Consider the following 18,881-nt stretch of genomic DNA (forward strand, 5'->3'; position numbering starts at 1 on the left):
TCACATATGCTCATGGCATGTTTGAGCAATATATCATTTAGTGACAACTTTGTGAAAAAAAAAAAATATTGTAATTTTCCTGAAACTTGTGACAAAATAGGGGTCATGGCGGGGTTGTGCTATCTGGGCATTTCATGGCCTCCAAAAACTGTGATAGGTAGTGAGGATTCCTTGGGGTGTCTACTTTCCAAAATGGGGCCATTTGGGGGGTTTGTACTGTCCTGCCGTTTTAACACCTCAATAAATGAGATAGGTAGTCATAAACTAAAAGCTGCGTAAATTCCAGAAAATGTACCTTAGTTTGTAGAGACTATAACTTTTGCGCAAACCAATAAATATACACTTATTGATTTTTTTTTTACCCAAGACATGTGGCTGAATACATTTTGGCCTTAATGTATGGCTAAAATTGAGTTTATTGTATTTTTTTATAGCAAAAAGTAGAAAATATCTTTTTTTTTTCAAAATTTTCGGTCTTTTTTTGTTTATATCGCAAAAAAATAAAAACCACAGAGGTGATCAAATACCACCAAAAGAAAGCTCTATTTGTGGTTAAAAAAGGACGCACATTTTTTTTGGGTACAGCATTGCATGACAGCGCAATTACCAGTTAAAGAAGTGCAGTGCCAAATTTGCAAAAAGTGCTCTGGTCAGGAAGGGGGTAAAACCTTAAATTTTAAGTGGTTAACAATCCAACCTCTTATTTTACGTGTCAGGCATTTACTATACAAATTACAAAAATTGTATGTATGAATGGATCATAAATAATGATTTTTGATATTAGGGGTTCTAGTGGCAAGATATCTTCAAATTTATTCTCAGCGATGCTGAACCCTTCTAGTTATTGTTGCACTGTCATTTGTTCCTTGTACTCATGGAATAGAGTTAAAATATTTTGAGGTTGATTTATAAAAGGCAAATATACTATGCACTGCAAGTGCACTTCAAGTGGACTGTAAGTGCAGTTGTGCTAGATCTGAGGGGAAACGATGCTGATTTCTATCATCTAATCATGTGAAAGCAAAAATTCAGTTTTTTTTTTTTTATTTTCCTTGCATGCTCCTCTCGGATCTAGAGCAAATGCACTTGAAGTGCACTTGCAGGTACTCTTGCAGTGCACAGACTATTTGTCTTTAATAAATCAACTCCACTTTAACCTTTCCACTACAGTTCTGTATGGTGCAACTATATTTCTCTGTATTTTACTAAATCTAAATTAGTTAGATAACATACTGTATGTGGTCTTAAAATTCATTATGATCACAGAAAATAAATTACATGACCCATTTGTATAGGTAACTGCTCTATGCAGCTCTGTCCACCCATATGTACGCTACCAAAGCAAGAAAGGTCATTCACCCAAAAATTCTGAGCAATTTACATTGATTGATGAAACATGATGGCAATTAGTTTATGCTCCTGCTTATAAACTCACAAGCAAGAAGAATATACACAATGGAGAAGAGATTAGATGGAGCTTCTGTATTCTGTAGAAGGGTGAACTTGCATTTTCAGTAGGGGACTGCATAAAATTAGAAAACCCCTTTAGACTAATGAACTCTGTTCAGATGAGTGAAGATGATTGAATTGCTGAAATAATGAATTATTTAGTATGGGAAGAGTTCATTGTGTCACATTTTTACTTATCAAAATAAGGAAATCCTGACTGTGTTTATCTTTACCCAGTATCAACTGTTGTTCTGCCTCTGTTTTTGACCCTGCATGAACATTTCAGTTCTCTGAAAATGGGGCATTTAATTTTAGACTGGGACCTCTCATATTCTTCTCATCCTTTACTATTAAAAACAGGATATAGTAAGCCCCATCTGAATTAAACTCAAACTTCATCTAAATTTGATGCTTTCAGTGACTCAAGAATGGGGGTTGCACAGAACCTTTACATGCAGGAGTCCTGTCTTAAACCCCTCTACTTCTAAAAGCCAGAACTCCACCTTGGACATTACACCAAGCTCCTTCTATGCCAAAGTTTTCAGCCATCTCACAGTTGTCATTCATAATCATACACATCAGTGTTGTAGTGTAACATGTTTTAAATTATTATTTAATTTATGCTGCGTTTCTTGCAGTGTCAGTGAATTTGGATATCGCAGCTTTCATTCCTGAACAATGAGTCGTAGGGGCCCCTCCGACAAAGCCTAAAGGCTCTTCTAAGAGTTTGCCTGCAGGTAACATATATAATAAGTTACATGGCACTCTTTAATTATGTATATTTTCAAAGTCCAAAAAACTGACAACACAGCTAATGTGAGCTCAATTATTCATAGTGAGGGGGCTGGGTTATCCACCACTTCAGATCATTGGCCTTTGTGACTCAGCTGACCAGGAGTAAAGGCATAAGGGCTCATGGACACAAGTGTAATTAAGGACAAAACGTTTTTTAATTTTGGATAGAGTGGAGAGGGATTGGAACACCTGTTAGGATTTCATTGCTGTCTGTGCCCCCATTAGGAAAATCCACCCTCTTTATTTGTCCTGTTTACTGTTATCATCCATAATGAAACTAAAAGAAAATACCAAATTTTGGGCTGACACGAGAACAGGAATAGAGGGGAAATCTTCCAATGGTGACATTAGTTCTGCTGTTCGTGGTGACACCCCAGGAATCTCTCACTTAGGAAGCATTTCTTCTTATTCCTGTTTTGGCTATGGGTCAGGAAGTGAAGGGAAATCTCCCCTATGAGACACACATGGCAAAAAAAGCTGAGAGGGGTTATAACCCTTCCTTACTTTATCCAAAATGAAAAAAAATGCCTTTAGTTATACTTTAAAGGGGACCTTCACCCTCCTGAGGATGATCCCGCCTCTCCACCCCTCCTTTCCTCTGCTGGAATAGGGTATAAGTTTTTTTCCCTTTTTGTCTGGGTCTTTTTTTTTTATGTTAAGTTTGCCCCGCCTCCCTATGCACGTCACTCGCGAATGACACATACACTGCCCACTGTGCATCCCGGGATATGTACCACACATATCCCAGGAGGCATAGCCATCAATTTGAGAACAGGAGGAGGGGCATGCCTATTGGCGCATAATCGAATGCCTGCCCACTGAACCCGGAAAAGCCAGCGGGCCACTCGATGACATCAGAAAAATCAAGGCGGCATGGAACCGAGCTGTGGCCGGGTCAAGGCTGGATCTATTGGATGAGTATCTGAAATGTCCAGATACCACCAAGTAAGTGAGACAAAAAAAAAATTGGGAGGTCAAGAAGAAGTTCCTCTTAAAATACTTATTCAAACACAGATTCTTGATGCGTGAAGCTTGCAGAAGGATCCAGTGTATAAAAAAATGAGTGTAATAGCAAATTGTAAAGTAAGCACAATTACATGGATACAATGGTTAGAAACATATGTGTGTAAACACAATAATTTATTCTAGGCATTAGAATGAATGTAGGCATGTATGTGTGTAAAAAATGACAAACTTTTCTTCCATTAACACAGGACTATGACCTTTCAGTTTTATGCCTCTGAAAGCTGCTCTAGTAAAATGAGCTAGATGACCCCATGTGCATGCGCATATTGGATTTAATGGAGCTGCATTCACATCTGAAAACAAAAAACACCATTTTGATCTAAATTCAATATTTTTGTCTTCTGTGTCAAGGGGCCTAAAGCAGTGCTTTACTTGTTATTCCAAAGCTCGGGCACACAATATCAGCCAAAAGTTCAAGATTTTAACTGAATGAGAATCCTAGAGATCCACCACAAACCAAAGGTTGAAAGAACGTGAATCTCTCCTCTACTTTAAAAGAGATATGCACAATGTTACACAATCTATGGTTTAACTCTTACCACATTTCGTAGCACATTTTCTTCCCCGTCTTTCCTCTGCAAAATTGGCAGAAGTGGTTTGAACTCATCTGTATTCCTTTTATTAACAATGTGTCTTCCAAGATAGTATCGGGATTCCATATGTATTGGAGTCAGGATGTCTCTTATATCTCTCTACAAAAAAAATAATAATAATAAAAAATATATCACATCAATTTTAATAATGCAGAGAAAGAAAACAAAGGTACTACAAAGGTCAAATTATTAGAAATAATATAATGAAATAGGGTATTGTTTACTATAACAAGCAGAGAAATACCAAGAATGAGAATTTTTTTACGTAGGATTCTCATAGTTTACATAGTGGTCTCATGGACTCATAGTGGTCTATCACAATAAAAATGAAGGACTGCCATGTTTTGCTGTTGTCCTTTTGAAATCGCTAGTTGCCAAGCTGGTATAACTCACTGGTTTCAATACTCTAAATAATAGAGAAGTATTTTAATCAGAAAAGTCAAAGTTTTTTTAGCATTGTTTGATCCAGGTGAGTCAAGCATGAAAGCCAGCATTAAATCCAAACAAGCATTTTTTCTTTAAAGCTATCTGCCATTTTTGTTTTGTTGCTGAGCAGATGTTTTAAGGCTACATTCCATGGGTGTAAAAATTTTACTATGTAATGATTTTTATCATCATTTTTATTATAATGATCAATAAATACTTGTATAAAATTGTCGGGTTTTTTTTTTCTCAATACCTGCATCTGCCTAACAATTTACTTACTTACTAAAACCAGCCATCTACTGTAAAGTCAAACATAAATAACTGTGCTATGTGGCCCCTTTTAGCATGGTCATAACATTTTTCTTACTGCAGGAACAATCAAGTTTGGTATCTGGGAAAACCATATTTTACTAAGATTACCACACTCTTCACCTATGGCACCAGTCCCGCACACTCCACCTAATAATATGCCACAGGGATGACAGTTTAGACCCGTCATACTTGGGTCACTATTCTTTCTTATCGTACATCACGGGACACCGAGCCATAGTAGTTACTATGTGGGTTATAGGCCACCGTCAGGTGATGGACACTGGCACGCCTTAAGACAAAAAGTGGACTCCCTATATAACCCCTCCCACTACTGGGAGTACCTCAGTTTTTTCACCAGTGTCTAAAGTGTTGGTCATGATTAAAAGACATGCTGTGCTGAGCTCCACTGGAGCAATCCTTGCTGGGGGTAACCATGCAGCCGGATCCATTCAAAGTGTCTTTTTGCCCGAATTGAATGGTACCCGGGCCTCGTGTCCGAAGAAACGAGGTCTTTCCTGTAAACGCTTCTCTTTTAGAGAGCTGGACCCCGGGATCCAGTACTTCTGGTAGTAAGGCCATAAAGTTTTACTGGCAGTGGTACTATTACAGGTCCAGGATTGTGGGTTTCCCAGAGGATCCCCAGCTCCTGAAGGTTTAACAGAAGATTGGGTCTGTTGGTTTTACCACAGAAAACCCTGGGGCGGGAAAGGTAAGTGGAGTTTTCTAAGAAATTTTTTGAAATTTTCTTATGAATGTTTCCTTTAAATTTAGTAAATGTTGTCATGCCTATGTGTCACCACTGGGGGCTGTATAGAGCACTTACCGTCTCTTGCTTCTTTGAGAGCCCACGATGTGTCCAGGAACAGCAGTTTCCTTTCCTCGAGCCAGCAGTGGACCTCCGGTAAGTCTGAGGGGGGTTTTTCCTCCCTACCAGACGCCCCCCTGTGCTGTTATTTCTCCCCTCTTCACGGGGAAGAAGCGCAAAAAAAAAAAGCGAACGGCACGCCGCCCTACTCGGCGCCTTCCAGGCCCCCCTTCGCCATTTTCTTTCCACTCACTGCTGATCCCATAGGATCAGAAGCCCGCGCTCGCACGGGAAAGGCTCTTTTTCGAAAGGAAAAGAGAGAGGCCATAGGCGATGGAGGGGGCGGGGCTTAGGGCGGCATTGGCGTCCTCCAATGTCCAGCACAGGAAAGTGTGTTTAAAAGGCACCATTGTTACTACTGCAAGCTGCAGAGGGACACAAGAGCAAAGGTGGCATGAAAATGGTTTAGTGACACAGGCATTCCTTTTGATAAATTTACTATTGCATCAGGCTGAGCATTGATAGCAACGGTAGGGCTCAAGCAGTGGATGCGTTCCTTCTGGTAGTACCTCTGCTTTGTGCATCGGGCTATGGTCGGAAGGGGGGGTAAAAACAACTCAAAAAAGGGCTCTAGAAAGACTTCTACAGTCACACGGAAGACTAGAACCATCTCAAAAAGATGGTATCCTCCCCTTAGAGTACTATGGCTGGTCAGAGTGAGCCATCAGGAGTGATGGGTGTTGCAGCTGCTCTTAACACTGCAGGCCCTGTATATATTACTAAGGAGTTTTTTTCTTCATCCATTTTTTGGCTCGGAGCAAAAAATGTATGCTTTTTGAGTGGGACTAAGCGTAACAGGTCCCCTTCTATTGCTCAGGACCCTCATGCTGAGGAACAAGGGGCGAGAGATGACGAATTTCTCTCAGGGGACCAGGAAGAGGCTGGTGACTCCTCTTCCGAAGAACCTAATATGGAAGGTTTGATCAGGTTTGCAAGAAAGATTGTTGGTACAGTCTCTCACTGAATTGGTCCACTCCACATTTTTGCTGCCAGTAGCGGAGTCAGTCGATGAGCCCACTTCTGGTTTGGGTTCACTAAAGCCTCCCCAAACTGTTCATGCTTTTCCTATCCATTCATGGCTAAAAAAGCTTATATTTTCTGAGTGGGAGAACCCAGATAAACAGTTTTTTACTCCAAAAAAGTTTTCAACACTTTATCCTATGGAGGAAGAGTTTAATAAGAAATGGGGAATTCCAGCAATTGACGCTGCTATATCCTCTGTGAACAAAAACCTGACTTGTCCAGTAGACAATGCTCAAATGCTGAAGGATCCAACAGATAAGAAGTTGGAATTCCTTTTTAAAAACTATATTTCGCTCGCAGGTTCAGTGGTTCATCCTGCGGTGGCAGCGATCGGGGTATCTCAGTCCTTAAAGGACCAGTTTATAGAGGTACTCAAGGTTATTCCTGATCAGCAGGCCCAAGATTTGGCCGGGATATCAGAGGCGTTGTGTTTTATAGTAGTCGCTATGAAAGATTCTATTCTCAAGGCCTCACGGCTTATGCTAGGACTGGTACATGTGCGTAAAATCTTATGGTTGGTCAGCCGAAGCGCCATGCAAAGAGCTCTTGGCCAGTTAACGGTTATTTGGAGACGATCTGGATAAATACATCCAAAGAATTTCTAATGGGAAAAGTTCCCTTTTACTGGTTAAGAAGAAGTTTAGGCGTTTTTCTTTTAGATGAGCTTCTTCTCCAGTGCCAGGAGCATCAGCCTTCAGGCATTCACGACAGCCTTCACCGTCAGGTTCAAGAGGTAAAACTCAGGGTCAGTCCCAGGGTCAAAAGAGGCCCTGGGGGAGGAAACCCACAAAACAAAATACTAAGACTTCCTTATGAAGGGGCGCCCCCACTCGCTCGAGTAGGGGAAGACTTCTGCAGTTTTGGGTCTGGCAGGAACAATGTCAAGACAGATGGGTGGCTTCCTCAACATCTCTAGGTTACAAACTAGCGTTCCGAGAATTCCCGTCTCCTTGTTTTCTTAGATCAATCGTTCCCAGAGATCCAGTAAAAAAGAAGTCTCTCTTTCTAGCTTTGGATCATCCCTTGTCTCAAAGAGTGATATCGATGGTCCCCTTGGTAGAGCGAGGATTAGGGTTTTATTCAAACCTTTTCACGGTACCAAAACCAAACGGGGATGTCAGACCCATTTTAGATCTCAAAGATCTAAACCGGTTTTTGAATATCGGCTCTTTTCACATGGAGTCAATCCGATCAGTAGTCTCCGTCCTACAAGGTGGAGAACTTCTGGTGTCAATCGACATCAAGGAAGCTTATCTCCATGTGCGTCAGAGCCTCAATTGGTGGTTGATATCCAAGAATCTTCAAAGAGGAAAATCCTTTCTACCAGTTACCTGGAAAGCGGTAACAAGAGATGCCAGCCTTCTGGGCTGGGGGGCAGTCCTGGAAGAAGCGTCTGTCCAAGGGAAATTAGAAATGACCTTGCCCATCAATATGCTAGAGATTCGGGCAGTACGCCTGGCCCTGAAGGCCTGGACGCCCAGACTATGGAATTGTCCTGTCAGAATCCAATCCGACAATGCCACAGAAGTGGTCTATATCAATCACCAAGGGAGCACGAGAAGTCGCGCGGCCCAAAGAGAGGTGAATCATATCCTATCCTGGGCAGAAGACAACATTCCTTGTCTGTCAGCAATCTTCATTCCAGGGATAGAGAATTGGCAGGCGGACTACTTGAGTCGCCAACAGTTGTTCCCGGGAGAATGGTCTCTTCACCCCGACATCTTTCTGTCAATATGTCAAAGATGGGGAATTCCGGACATGGGTCTGTTTGCGTCCAGGTTCAACAACAAGATCGACAACTTAGTTTCAAGGAATCGGATGGCATGCCTTCGTTTTTATGTGGGATCAGTTTTCACTGATCTATGCGTTCACTCCTGTTCTGCTGCTTCTGTGCCTTCTTCGCAGGATCAAGCAGGAAGGGAAGGAGGTGATTCTTGTGGCCCCAGCGTGGCCCAAGAGATATTGGTTTGCAGCGATCGTAAAGATGGCTGTAGGGGACCCATGGACTCTACCACTATGGCCAGACCTTCTCTCGCAATGTCCGGTATTCCACCCTACCTTACAAATGCTAAATTTAACGGTCTGGCTATTGAGACCCACATTCTGAAAGCCCGTGGGCTGTCAGCTTCAGTAGTTTCTACTTTGGTTAGTAAGCCGGCCTCCAGAGTCATATACTATAGAATCTGGAAGGCATATGTCTCCTGGTGTGAATCCAGGGGTTGGCACCCCAGGAAATATGTCATAGGTAGGATCCTTGAATTTTTGCAGATGGGTTTGGAAATGAAGCTGGCCTTGAGTACTATCAAAGGCCAGGTGTTGGCCTTATCAGTGTTTTTTCAATGACCACTTGCTTCCAACTCTCTGGTTCGTAACTTTATTCAGGGGGTAACACAGATTAATTCTCCAGTTTGGTCACCCCTGAACCCTTGGGACTTGAATTTAGTCCTGTCGGCTTTACAGAAACAGCCTTTTGAGCCAGTACGAGATATTTCCTTGGTCCTCTTGATGAGGAAAAAAATTTTCTTGGTTGCCATATTTTCTGCAAGAAGAGTATCAGAGTTGGCTGCTCTTTCTTGTAAAGAGTCATATTTGATTATTCATAAGGATAAGGTTGCATTGCGGCCTCATCCTAATTTCCTACCGAAGGTAGTGTCAGGTTTTCATTTAAACCAGGATATTGTTCTGCCTTCATTTTTTCCAGAACCTCAGTCTGTGGAAGAGAGGTCACTACATTCTCTTGATGTGGTGAGAACGGTCAAGGTCTATTTGAAGGTGACTGCTCAGATTCAAAAACAGATGTTTTGTTTGTGTTGCCAGACGGGCCTAAAAGATGACAGGCAGCATTGAAATCTACTATATCTAAATGGATTCGTCAAGTGATTGTACAAGCTTATGGTTTAAAAAGGAAAACTCCACCAGGGCTGTTAGTGCTGCTTGGGCAGTGCATCACCAAGCCTCTATGGCTCAGATCTGCAAGGCCGCAACTTGGTCTTCAGTCCATACATTTACCAGATTCTATCAAGTAGATGTAAAAGGTCATGAGGATATCGCCTTTGGGCGCAGTGTACTGCAGGCTGCAGTATAAGTCCTCTAGTCTCTTAGTGCCCTACTTTTGTTGTGTCTCCCTCCCTTCAGTTGGCATTGCTATGGGACATCCCACACAGTAACTACTATGGCTCTGTGTCCCGTGATGTACGATAAGAAAATAGGGTTTTTAAAACAGCATACCTGTAAAATCCTTTTCTTTGAAGTACATCACGGGACACAGAGGCGCCTCCCTTCTTTGGTATACACGTGTATTGCTTTGCTACAAAACTGAGGTACTCCCAGTAGTGGGAGGGGTTATGTAGGGAGTGCACTTTTTGTTTTAAGGCATGCCAGTGTCCATCACCTGAAGGTGGCCTATAACCCACATAGTAACTACTATGGCTCTGTGTCCCGTGATGTACTTCAAAGAAAAGGATTTTACTGGTAAGCTGTTTTAAAAATCCTATTTTTTAGAACCACAATAATACTGCAATGTCTAGTATATTTTAGCTCTCTTGTGGAGTAAGTAAAAACATAATATATATATATATATATATATATATATATATATATATATACATATATATATATATATATATATCTATCTCATGCCATGCAGGTCTATAAATAGAAGCACTTAAAACAAAACTGTTTATCCAAAGATTTTGCTTCCACCATAGCCATTGCTTAGCGCAAAGTGTGTGTTTGACCACATGTTCAGGTAATTAAATGTTAAGTGCCTAGCTGTGATTGTGTGAGCATTATTCCATAAAATTACTTTTCTATTAATTATTCTGTTTTTCAATTCAATGAAATGTGACTATATTCCAGAAAATAAAAGGAAACGTGCAAAAGTCATACACAGTGCATTTAAAACATATGATTTTCAGCCGTAAATTCATTGATGTGAAAAAAATATGAACCATATGAATATTTACTGTTTTAAAAAAAAACAGAATATGTTGTAATTCATTTTATAATTAAAGACCCTTCAGCCTCTTTAATAAAACTAGGCGAAACATTAAAATTGATTTAACAGTTTGATAACTCTTTGTATGCCAATGTATTCCAGCGTCTCGGCACAAGGTCATGTTATGTGTAGTTTGTATTTACTGAGATTGGCGTTTACTCATAGCTTCCAACTGTCCCTAATTTGAAGGACATTGCCCTTTTGAAACCAAATCCCTTTGTCTCTTACTCCTCCCTAGTTATGTCCCTGTTTTTAATATGATTTATAAACCTCTGTAAAAAAAAAAACATACCATTTAATTACCAAAAGTGTAATTCTGCTTTACTTAATTCATCTAACCTTTTGTCTAATGTAAATCATGATGAACTCCGCCACAGGTGACCCGGAAAAAAAAAAATAGCTCCACACCCATCGCTTGTCTTACAACACCTGACATCTCCAGTTCCCACTGACATCAAATAAACAATGGGGTGGGGTCACCAATGACAGGTGACACCCACCCTTTGTTTATTTACCGTCGACACTGGGATCCAGACATGTCAGACACCGGGAGGCAAGTGATGGGTGCGGAGCTATTTTTTTCTGGGTTGGCGGCAGCGCTGTTCATCGTGATTGGCACTAGATTTACTTCAGGGGACATTGTTTTTTTTTAAATGAAGAACGTGTCAAAAACTGTCTGTTTTTATTTATTTTTGACACTTTTTTGGTGAATGAGTAAGGGTATGTACAATGTACCCCATACTCATGCACATGAGGGGGCAGGATCTGGGGCATCAGATTCCAACAAGCCACTGGCTCGCAGACCCTCACAATCACCACTATCAACATGGGGACAAGATGCTCTGGGGGGAGCCCCTTGCCTCAAAGCACCTCCATGTTGAGGGCATGTGGCCTTGTATGGTTCAGTAGAGGGAGGCGCTCGCTGCCCCCCCCCCTTTCCTGACCTGCCGGGCTGCATGCTCGGATAAGGATCTGGTAGAGATTTTGGGGAGGACCCTTTGCGTTTCTTTTAATTTTGGCATGGGGTTCTCCTTAAAATCCATACTAGACCCAGAGGGCCTGGCTAGATTGGGGGGGGGGGGTCCCCACGCTGTTTAAAAAAAAAAAAAAAAAGAATGCTGGCACAGGTTTGTTTATATTCTGCGCAGGGAATCCCGGGAGGCCGCCCCACTCCTTAACTAGTTATTATCTAATTAATTAGAATCATTCATTTCATTTGGATGCCTCAAATATCCAAATGAAACAAATGATTGTTCATTTATTATGTTTATGTTTATGTTGGATTTGTTGAGACTTGTTACTGTCGTATTCAGAAATTCAGATACATCTGAATTTCCAAGTAACAAAAATGTTGGCTGAATTTAAATTCGGAAGGAAACAAACTGCACATTTCTATTGCACTTGTGTTAAAACCATACATTTGTTTACCCTGGAGTTCAGCTTTAATTGCTACACTAGCCATCTTTTTGCCAAAACTTCTGACTTTGCCAACCTGAAGCTACAAAAAATGCTTCCATCATTTCACTTACCTTTTGCCTGTTCACAGTGGTCCCAAAGCATTGGTGATTTTCTGTGTGCAAACTCTGTATGTTATATTTCCAATTTAGAACTAGACATGATGTGAAACTTTTGCAATCCCAAACTACATAAAGGGTTACACAACATAACCCTTGCCAATATCAGGATTTGTTTCTAATTCTTTATCTCACACTGCCTAGTACTATGTTGTTACCAGGGTTATTTGTTAACTCACCCTCATAAATGCTTGGTGTATTTTACAATTTGCAAACTTTTGGTACAATTCAATTTTCCCTGAATAAACATCACTGGTTCCATTGGAAGAGAAGTAGAATCTGGCTGGAGTGCCGATCTTTCTCTTAACATCTGAACTGATGTTATAGTGCAAAACTGGAAAGGCAGGAAACAGATCATTATTCAAACATTCAATTGCCTCGGGATGTTTGCTTTCATTAAAATAATACATATGAATACATCTTTGGGTATTTTGTCTAAGTGAGCAGAGAATGCTGCAAAAATGAAGAATTTTGTGTGGTTAACATAGCTTCTGAAAAATCTTAATAAACCATAGGAGAACCACTGCTCCGAGCTTCTGTTGCAGTAAGCTCATTGGGAGCTTATCTTAGAGTTTGTCCATGTTGCAAAAAAATGCACTTCCAAAGAAAAAAGGGCACACATCGATGAAGTCACTGGGCTCAAAAAAACTTTATTCAGCCATACAAGCAATTCAACTTGTTACAGCCTGGTGACTGTGTTTTTTCCTCAGTGCATTCTGAAAAATCTTGCTGACAAATCATGTATTAGTTCAACTAATAGAAAAAATATATAGTTACCCTGTGTATTCAAAAATCTTTAATCCACCAATAAACATTTAATAAAGGATAGAATATATATGCCCCGCACAAACGATCAGATTTTCTGATGTTGGATGTGAGCTTGTTGGCTGAAAGTCCGACCGTGTGTATGCTCCATCGAACATTTGCTGTCGGACTTTCCGCCAACAAATGTTTGATAGCAGGTTCTCAAATTTTCCGCCAAGAAAATTTTGTTGTTGGAATTTCCGATCGTGTGTACACAAGTCCGACGCACAAAAGTTCATGCATGCTTGGAATCAAGCAGAAGGAGCTGCACTGGCTATTGAACTTCCTTTTTCTCGGCTCGTTGTCTTGTACGTCTTGTACATCACCACGTTCGTTATTGTTGGCCAACATTTGTGTGACTGTGTGTATGCAAGACAAATTGGAGCCAACATCCTTCGAACAAAAATCCACGATTTTGTTGTCAGAAAGTCTGATCGTGTGTACGGGGCATAAGAGTTATCCAAAAAAAGCAAAGCAGTAGCTGCAGACCCTCATAATCTCTCTCTCACTAAAATTCTCTATGGCCTGTGTGAGCAGAGATGGAAGATAGAGGAAGAGAGACGAGTCACTCAATGTTCTGGAGCTTGAGCTACTGAGCTCTGTAAACAATTAAATTAAAGGGTCAGATAATGCCAAACATTTTCAAGACAAATCTGCTTGCAAAATTGAATTTTAAACCCTCTAGTACACTTTTCATAGCTGCATGCCTAGTCCTTTAGTCCTGGTAACCAATGACCATATCTTTGTCATTTCCTCATAAGCTTGTAAATATGTAATTGATGAACTGTGGGGCTCAATGATCTAGTCTGCGGGTAAGGCCACCTTTGTTCTGTGGGCATTGTAATAAATTAATTTAATAATATAATTACAAAGTAACCAAATTTGTTTTCTCCAATAAGAAAGCATAGGAAAAGGTAAGCTGTCTGTTAGCGATCCTGGATCATTTGTCAGACATGGTGATGTGTGTTATATTGTGTCCTACCAAGACTGTGCATTGCACATTTTTACTTCTGTAGAAAAAAAAATGTTGGAGTACATGTAGGCAAATGTACATTAGAATAGAAAGTGAGATCTTCAACTTTAGCTGGCTATCATAAGTACAGGTCATGCCATGGGCCCAGAAGCTCCACCTCTCATGCACTAACCTAAACCAATCATAAGATCATATACCCATGCGAGCGGAATATCTTACCGATGTGACCAGGTACGCTACGTCCTCGATATTTAAAGCAAATTGTGACATTCATGCACACTGCAGGATGTCCATTCTCAACACATTCAAATTTTGTGCGATTCACTGAATTTGGCAGTTTTAAAGATGCATCAATGGTTACAACCGGTCTTGTTCTAAGGACAGCACACAAGCAGAAGCAAATAAGAATTAGATGTTATTATTGTCATTTGTGTCACCTACACACACATACAGTACACATGCACATACGTACACATACAATCTTATTTTACAATTACAGCTTTGACATTGAATACATGCCAAAAGATTCCCAAAGTCCTTTGAGTTACCTAAAGAAAGCACAGCACAAGCACTCCCCTTCATGGCACTGCTATTGTTCACTAAGATCTCAGGTGATGCCATCCAATAAGGGATAAGCCACTGCTTGTGTGTGCAAATTTCACCTTGAGCTATTGGGTGCTATAAAAATTAGAAGACACTTGAAATGGGGATATATATATATATATATATATATATATATATATATATATATACACACACACACACAGTATCTTACAAAAGTGAGTACACCCCTCACATTTTTGTAAATATTTTATATCTTTTCATGTGACAACACTGAAGAAATGACATTTGCTACAATGTAAAGTAGTGAGTGTACAGCTTGTATAACAGTGTACATTTGCTGTCCCCTCAAAATAATTCAACACACAGCCATTAATGTCTAAACTGCTGGCAACAAAAGTTAGTACACCCTAAGTGAAAATGTCCAAATTGGGCTCAGGTGTGTTAAATTTGGTGTTATTGCTCTCACTCTCTCATACTGGTCACTGCAAGTTCAACATAGCACCTCATGGCAAAGAACTCTCTGAGGATCTGAAAAAAAGAATTGTTGCTCTACATCAGGGGTCTCAAACTGGTGGCCCTCCAGATGTTGCGAAACTACAAGTCCCATGAGGCACTGCAAGGCTGACAGTTACAAGCATAACTCCCACAGGCAGAGGGATGATGGGACTTGTAGTTTCGCAACAGCTGGAGGGCCGCCAGTTTGAGGCCCCTGCCTACATAAAGATGGCCTAGGCTATAAGAAGATTGCCAAGACCCTGAAATTGAGATGCAGTACAGTGGCCAAGACCATACAGCGGTTTAACAGGACAGGTTCCACTCAGAACAGGCCTCACCATGGTCAACCAAAGAAGATGAGTGCACATGCTCAGCGTCATATCCAGAGGTTGTCTTTGGGAAATAGACGTATGAGTGCTGCTAGCATTGCTGCAGAGGTTGAAGGGGTGGGGGGTCACAGTGTTACCAACCTTCCGAGGCAAAATTTACTGGCAGGATACCAAAAATTTACAAACGGCACCAATTTTTTACTGGCACTGCAAAAAAGTACCTATAATTACAGTTTTCAGTGCTAAACAGTGCAAATATGAATATTTAAACTATAAACATATATCTAGTGCTATTAGCAATGTGTTTAAGTTTAACAAAAGTAAAAAACATATTTCTGCATTGACACGAAGGTCAGGTTACTATAACCCGGCCAGCACAGAGTTCCCCCTTACATCAGAGTCTGCAGGATTCCCTCTTGCAGTGAAATGAAACTCTTATGTAAAGGGAAATGCTGCAAATCATGATCTAAGGTGGAACTCTGATGTAGAGGGGGGCTCTGGTGACCAGAGACCACCTTATATCAGAGTCCACTTTGTTCTCTTTACATCAGAGTTCCCAATTACATCAGGATCCTCAGATTGAGTTCCTAGTTCATAGGCTGCGGACATGCTACAGGAGACGGTCATAGGCTGCGGACATGGTACAGAAGACGGTCATAGGCTGCGGACATGGTACAGAAGACGGTCATAGGCTGCGGACATGGTACAGAAGACGGTCATAGGCTGCGGACATGGTACAGGAGACGGTCATAGGCTGCGGACATGCTACAGGAGACGGTCATAGGCTGCGGACATGGTACAGAAGACGGTCATAGGCTGCGGACATGGTACAGAAGACGGTCATAGGCTGCGGACATGGTACAGGAGACGGTCATAGGCTGCGGACATGCTACAGGAGACGGTCATAGGCTGCGGATATGCTACAGGAGACGGTCATAGGCTGCGGACATGGTACAGAAGACGGTCATAGGCTGCGGACATGGTACAGAAGACGGTCATAGGCTGCGGACATGGTACAGGAGACGGTCATAGGCTGCGGACATGGTACAGGAGACGGTCATAGGCTGCGGACATGCTACAGGAGACCAAATGTGCTCACTACTTACTCAGATAAAAAAAAAAAATATAAATAAACACCTCAAGACCATCAAGCAGATTACATAATTATATTATCACCATACAGTACAAACACAATATACAGCAGCACTTTTTCATCAGAAAATACCAGCCAAATCATATTGCTGCTGCTGCTGCTGCTGCCTTCCCTCTCCTGGCATGCTTGGATTTGTAGTGCCACTGTGCCACAGACACATGAGTTGCTAACTCTGGGGAGGACTGAGGTGGCTGTGCCTGTACTGGTGGTGAGCACTGCAGGTAATAGGAGATTGGGGAGAAAACGTCCTCCCTTTAGAAGAAAAGCAGATCTGACACACAAAAAAAACATCTGCACAGTGCACACAAGCCTGCTACAGAAGCCTGCAACACAGCCCATCCTCTGCCCCCCTCCTCCTGCCCATTAACACAAGTAAAGACACAACTGCAATTAGCTAATTGCTAGGCTAGATAAGCTTACCCCCTGCTAGGCTGAAATCCATCCGGGCGGGCGCTTCACTGCAGGCTCGCTCACTCCACTCCTCTCCTCCCCCACCTCCCAGCATCTCCCAGAATCAAATAAGGCGCGCTGTCGGAGGAAGGGGGAGGGTACAAGACAAGTAGCAGCAGTCACAGGGATGATCGGAGACTCTCGGCAATGCTTCGGGATGCTTCGGGACTGCACATGCGCAGTTCCGAGCCGGGACCGTCATTTTTACGGGCATTAAATTTTCTTTACGGGTTTTCACTGACATGAAAAAATAGCCCCGTTTTTACGGGCTGCCCGTAAAAACACGGGCGGTTGGCAACACTGGGGGGTCAGCCTGTCAGTGCTCAGACCATACGCTCCACATTGCATCAAATTGGTCTGCATGGCTGTTCTCCCAGAAGGAAGCATCTTTTAAAGATGATGCACAAGAAAGCCTGCAAACAGTTTGCTAAGGACAAGCAGACTAAAAACATGGATTACTGGAACCATGTCCTGTGGTCTGATGAGACCAAGATGAACTTATTTGGTTCAGATGGTGTCAAGTGTCTGGGGCGGCAACCATGTGAGGAGTACAAAGACAAGTGTGTCTTTCCTACAGTCAAGCATGGTGATGGGAGTGTCATGGTCTGGGGCTGCATGAGTGCTGCCGGCACTGGGGAGCTACAGTTCACTGAGGAAACCATGAATGCCAACATGTACTGCGACATACTGCCGCAGGGCAGTAATACAACATGATAATGACCTCAAACACACCTCCAAGATGACCACTGCCTTGCTAAAGAAGCTGAGGGTAAAGGTGATGGACTGGCCAAGCATGTCTCCAGACTAAATGGAAGGTGGAGGAGCGCAAGGTCTCTAACATCCACAAGCTCCGTGATGTCGTCATGGAGGAGTGGAAGAGGACTCCATTGGCAACCTGTAAAGCTCTGGTGAACTCCATACCCGAGAGGGTTAAGGAAGTGCTGGAAAATAATGGTGACCACAAAAAATATTAACACTTTGGGCGCAATTTGGACATATTCACTTAGGGGTGTACTCACTTTTGTTGCCAGCTGTGTAGACATTAAATTTTATTTAACACACTGCTCCCCATTCACACCTGAGACCTTGTAACACTAACGAGTCACATGACACCGGGGAGGGAAAATGGCTAATTGGGCCCAATTCGGACATTTTCACTTAGGGGTGTACTCACTGTACTCACTTTTGTTACCAGCAGTTTAGATACATAGTATTTTTATTTTATAGCCCTGATCATAATTACAAAAAAAATACAGACTAAACGACAAGCTTCTTTTTGTTCTGATAATTTATGGCGGTCTCGCTCCTGAAATTTTAAAATGCCTGGCTTACCCAACTCCTGATGTGTTATATACTTTAATAAGCATCATGCCAACCATAGGCTATTTCTTTTCTGCCATTTCATTATCATAAACTGTGTAAAATTTAAGATACAGCTTTTGGGGAAAAAAATGTGTAATTATTGTGGCTCACTACTGTATTTTAAAGCTGACTCATGATCCTGGGGGCTCATGAGCTGAAACAGAAAATCCATCAAATAGAATAACCTGTTAGGTAACAGGAAGAATGGACCAATTTTAACGTAAATCCTGGACAATTCCTTTAACTTTTTTTTTTTTTTTTTACCAACAATGTATGTGGTCAGGTGTTGTATTCTATAACTTTTTAAAATAATATATGGTTAAATTTTATTATTCTACGGACTGCTGTGTAAATTTACTTTAGTGGCACGCAACTCTTTCTAAAACCTTTCTCCGGGGAAACGAATAAAATGTAATATTGGATTCCTGAATAATGGAATTACCTTCTTACCAAATTATAGCTCATATCACTCATCTGCCTTCAAGGACTGCAATGCAACCATGGGTCTTTTTTAGGCAAACAAATACATAGTTATTTAAAGATGGGAGGCAAAAGGCTCATCCTGTGCTGGTTATATGAGCAAAAGCTTAGGTATTTGGGCATGTGATCTTTTCTGATGGGGAGGTTCAGAGTCCGTATTGCTTGGCCATCTCATTAAAGATCATGTGACCAAATAACTAGGTATTTGGTC

The 18,881-nt window shown here is 41.5% G+C and overlaps 1 protein-coding gene across 1 annotated transcript in view; it reads right to left on the bottom strand.

The window, feature by feature from the left end:
* Positions 1-18,881, bottom strand: part of ITGA4 (integrin subunit alpha 4) — a 247,713-nt gene that overhangs the window by 70,088 nt on the left and 158,744 nt on the right. Inside the window, exons 14-16 of the mRNA XM_073633746.1 lie at positions 14,057-14,211; positions 12,240-12,394; positions 3,810-3,962 (exon numbers count right to left, since the gene is read on the bottom strand). Coding sequence (XP_073489847.1) covers positions 3,810-3,962; positions 12,240-12,394; positions 14,057-14,211 — 463 coding nt within the window. The remainder of the gene's footprint in view (positions 1-3,809; positions 3,963-12,239; positions 12,395-14,056; positions 14,212-18,881) is intronic.

Source organism: Aquarana catesbeiana, linkage group LG06 (genome assembly GCF_042186555.1).
Source record: "Aquarana catesbeiana isolate 2022-GZ linkage group LG06, ASM4218655v1, whole genome shotgun sequence".
Classification (NCBI taxonomy): Eukaryota; Metazoa; Chordata; class Amphibia; order Anura; family Ranidae; genus Aquarana; species Aquarana catesbeiana.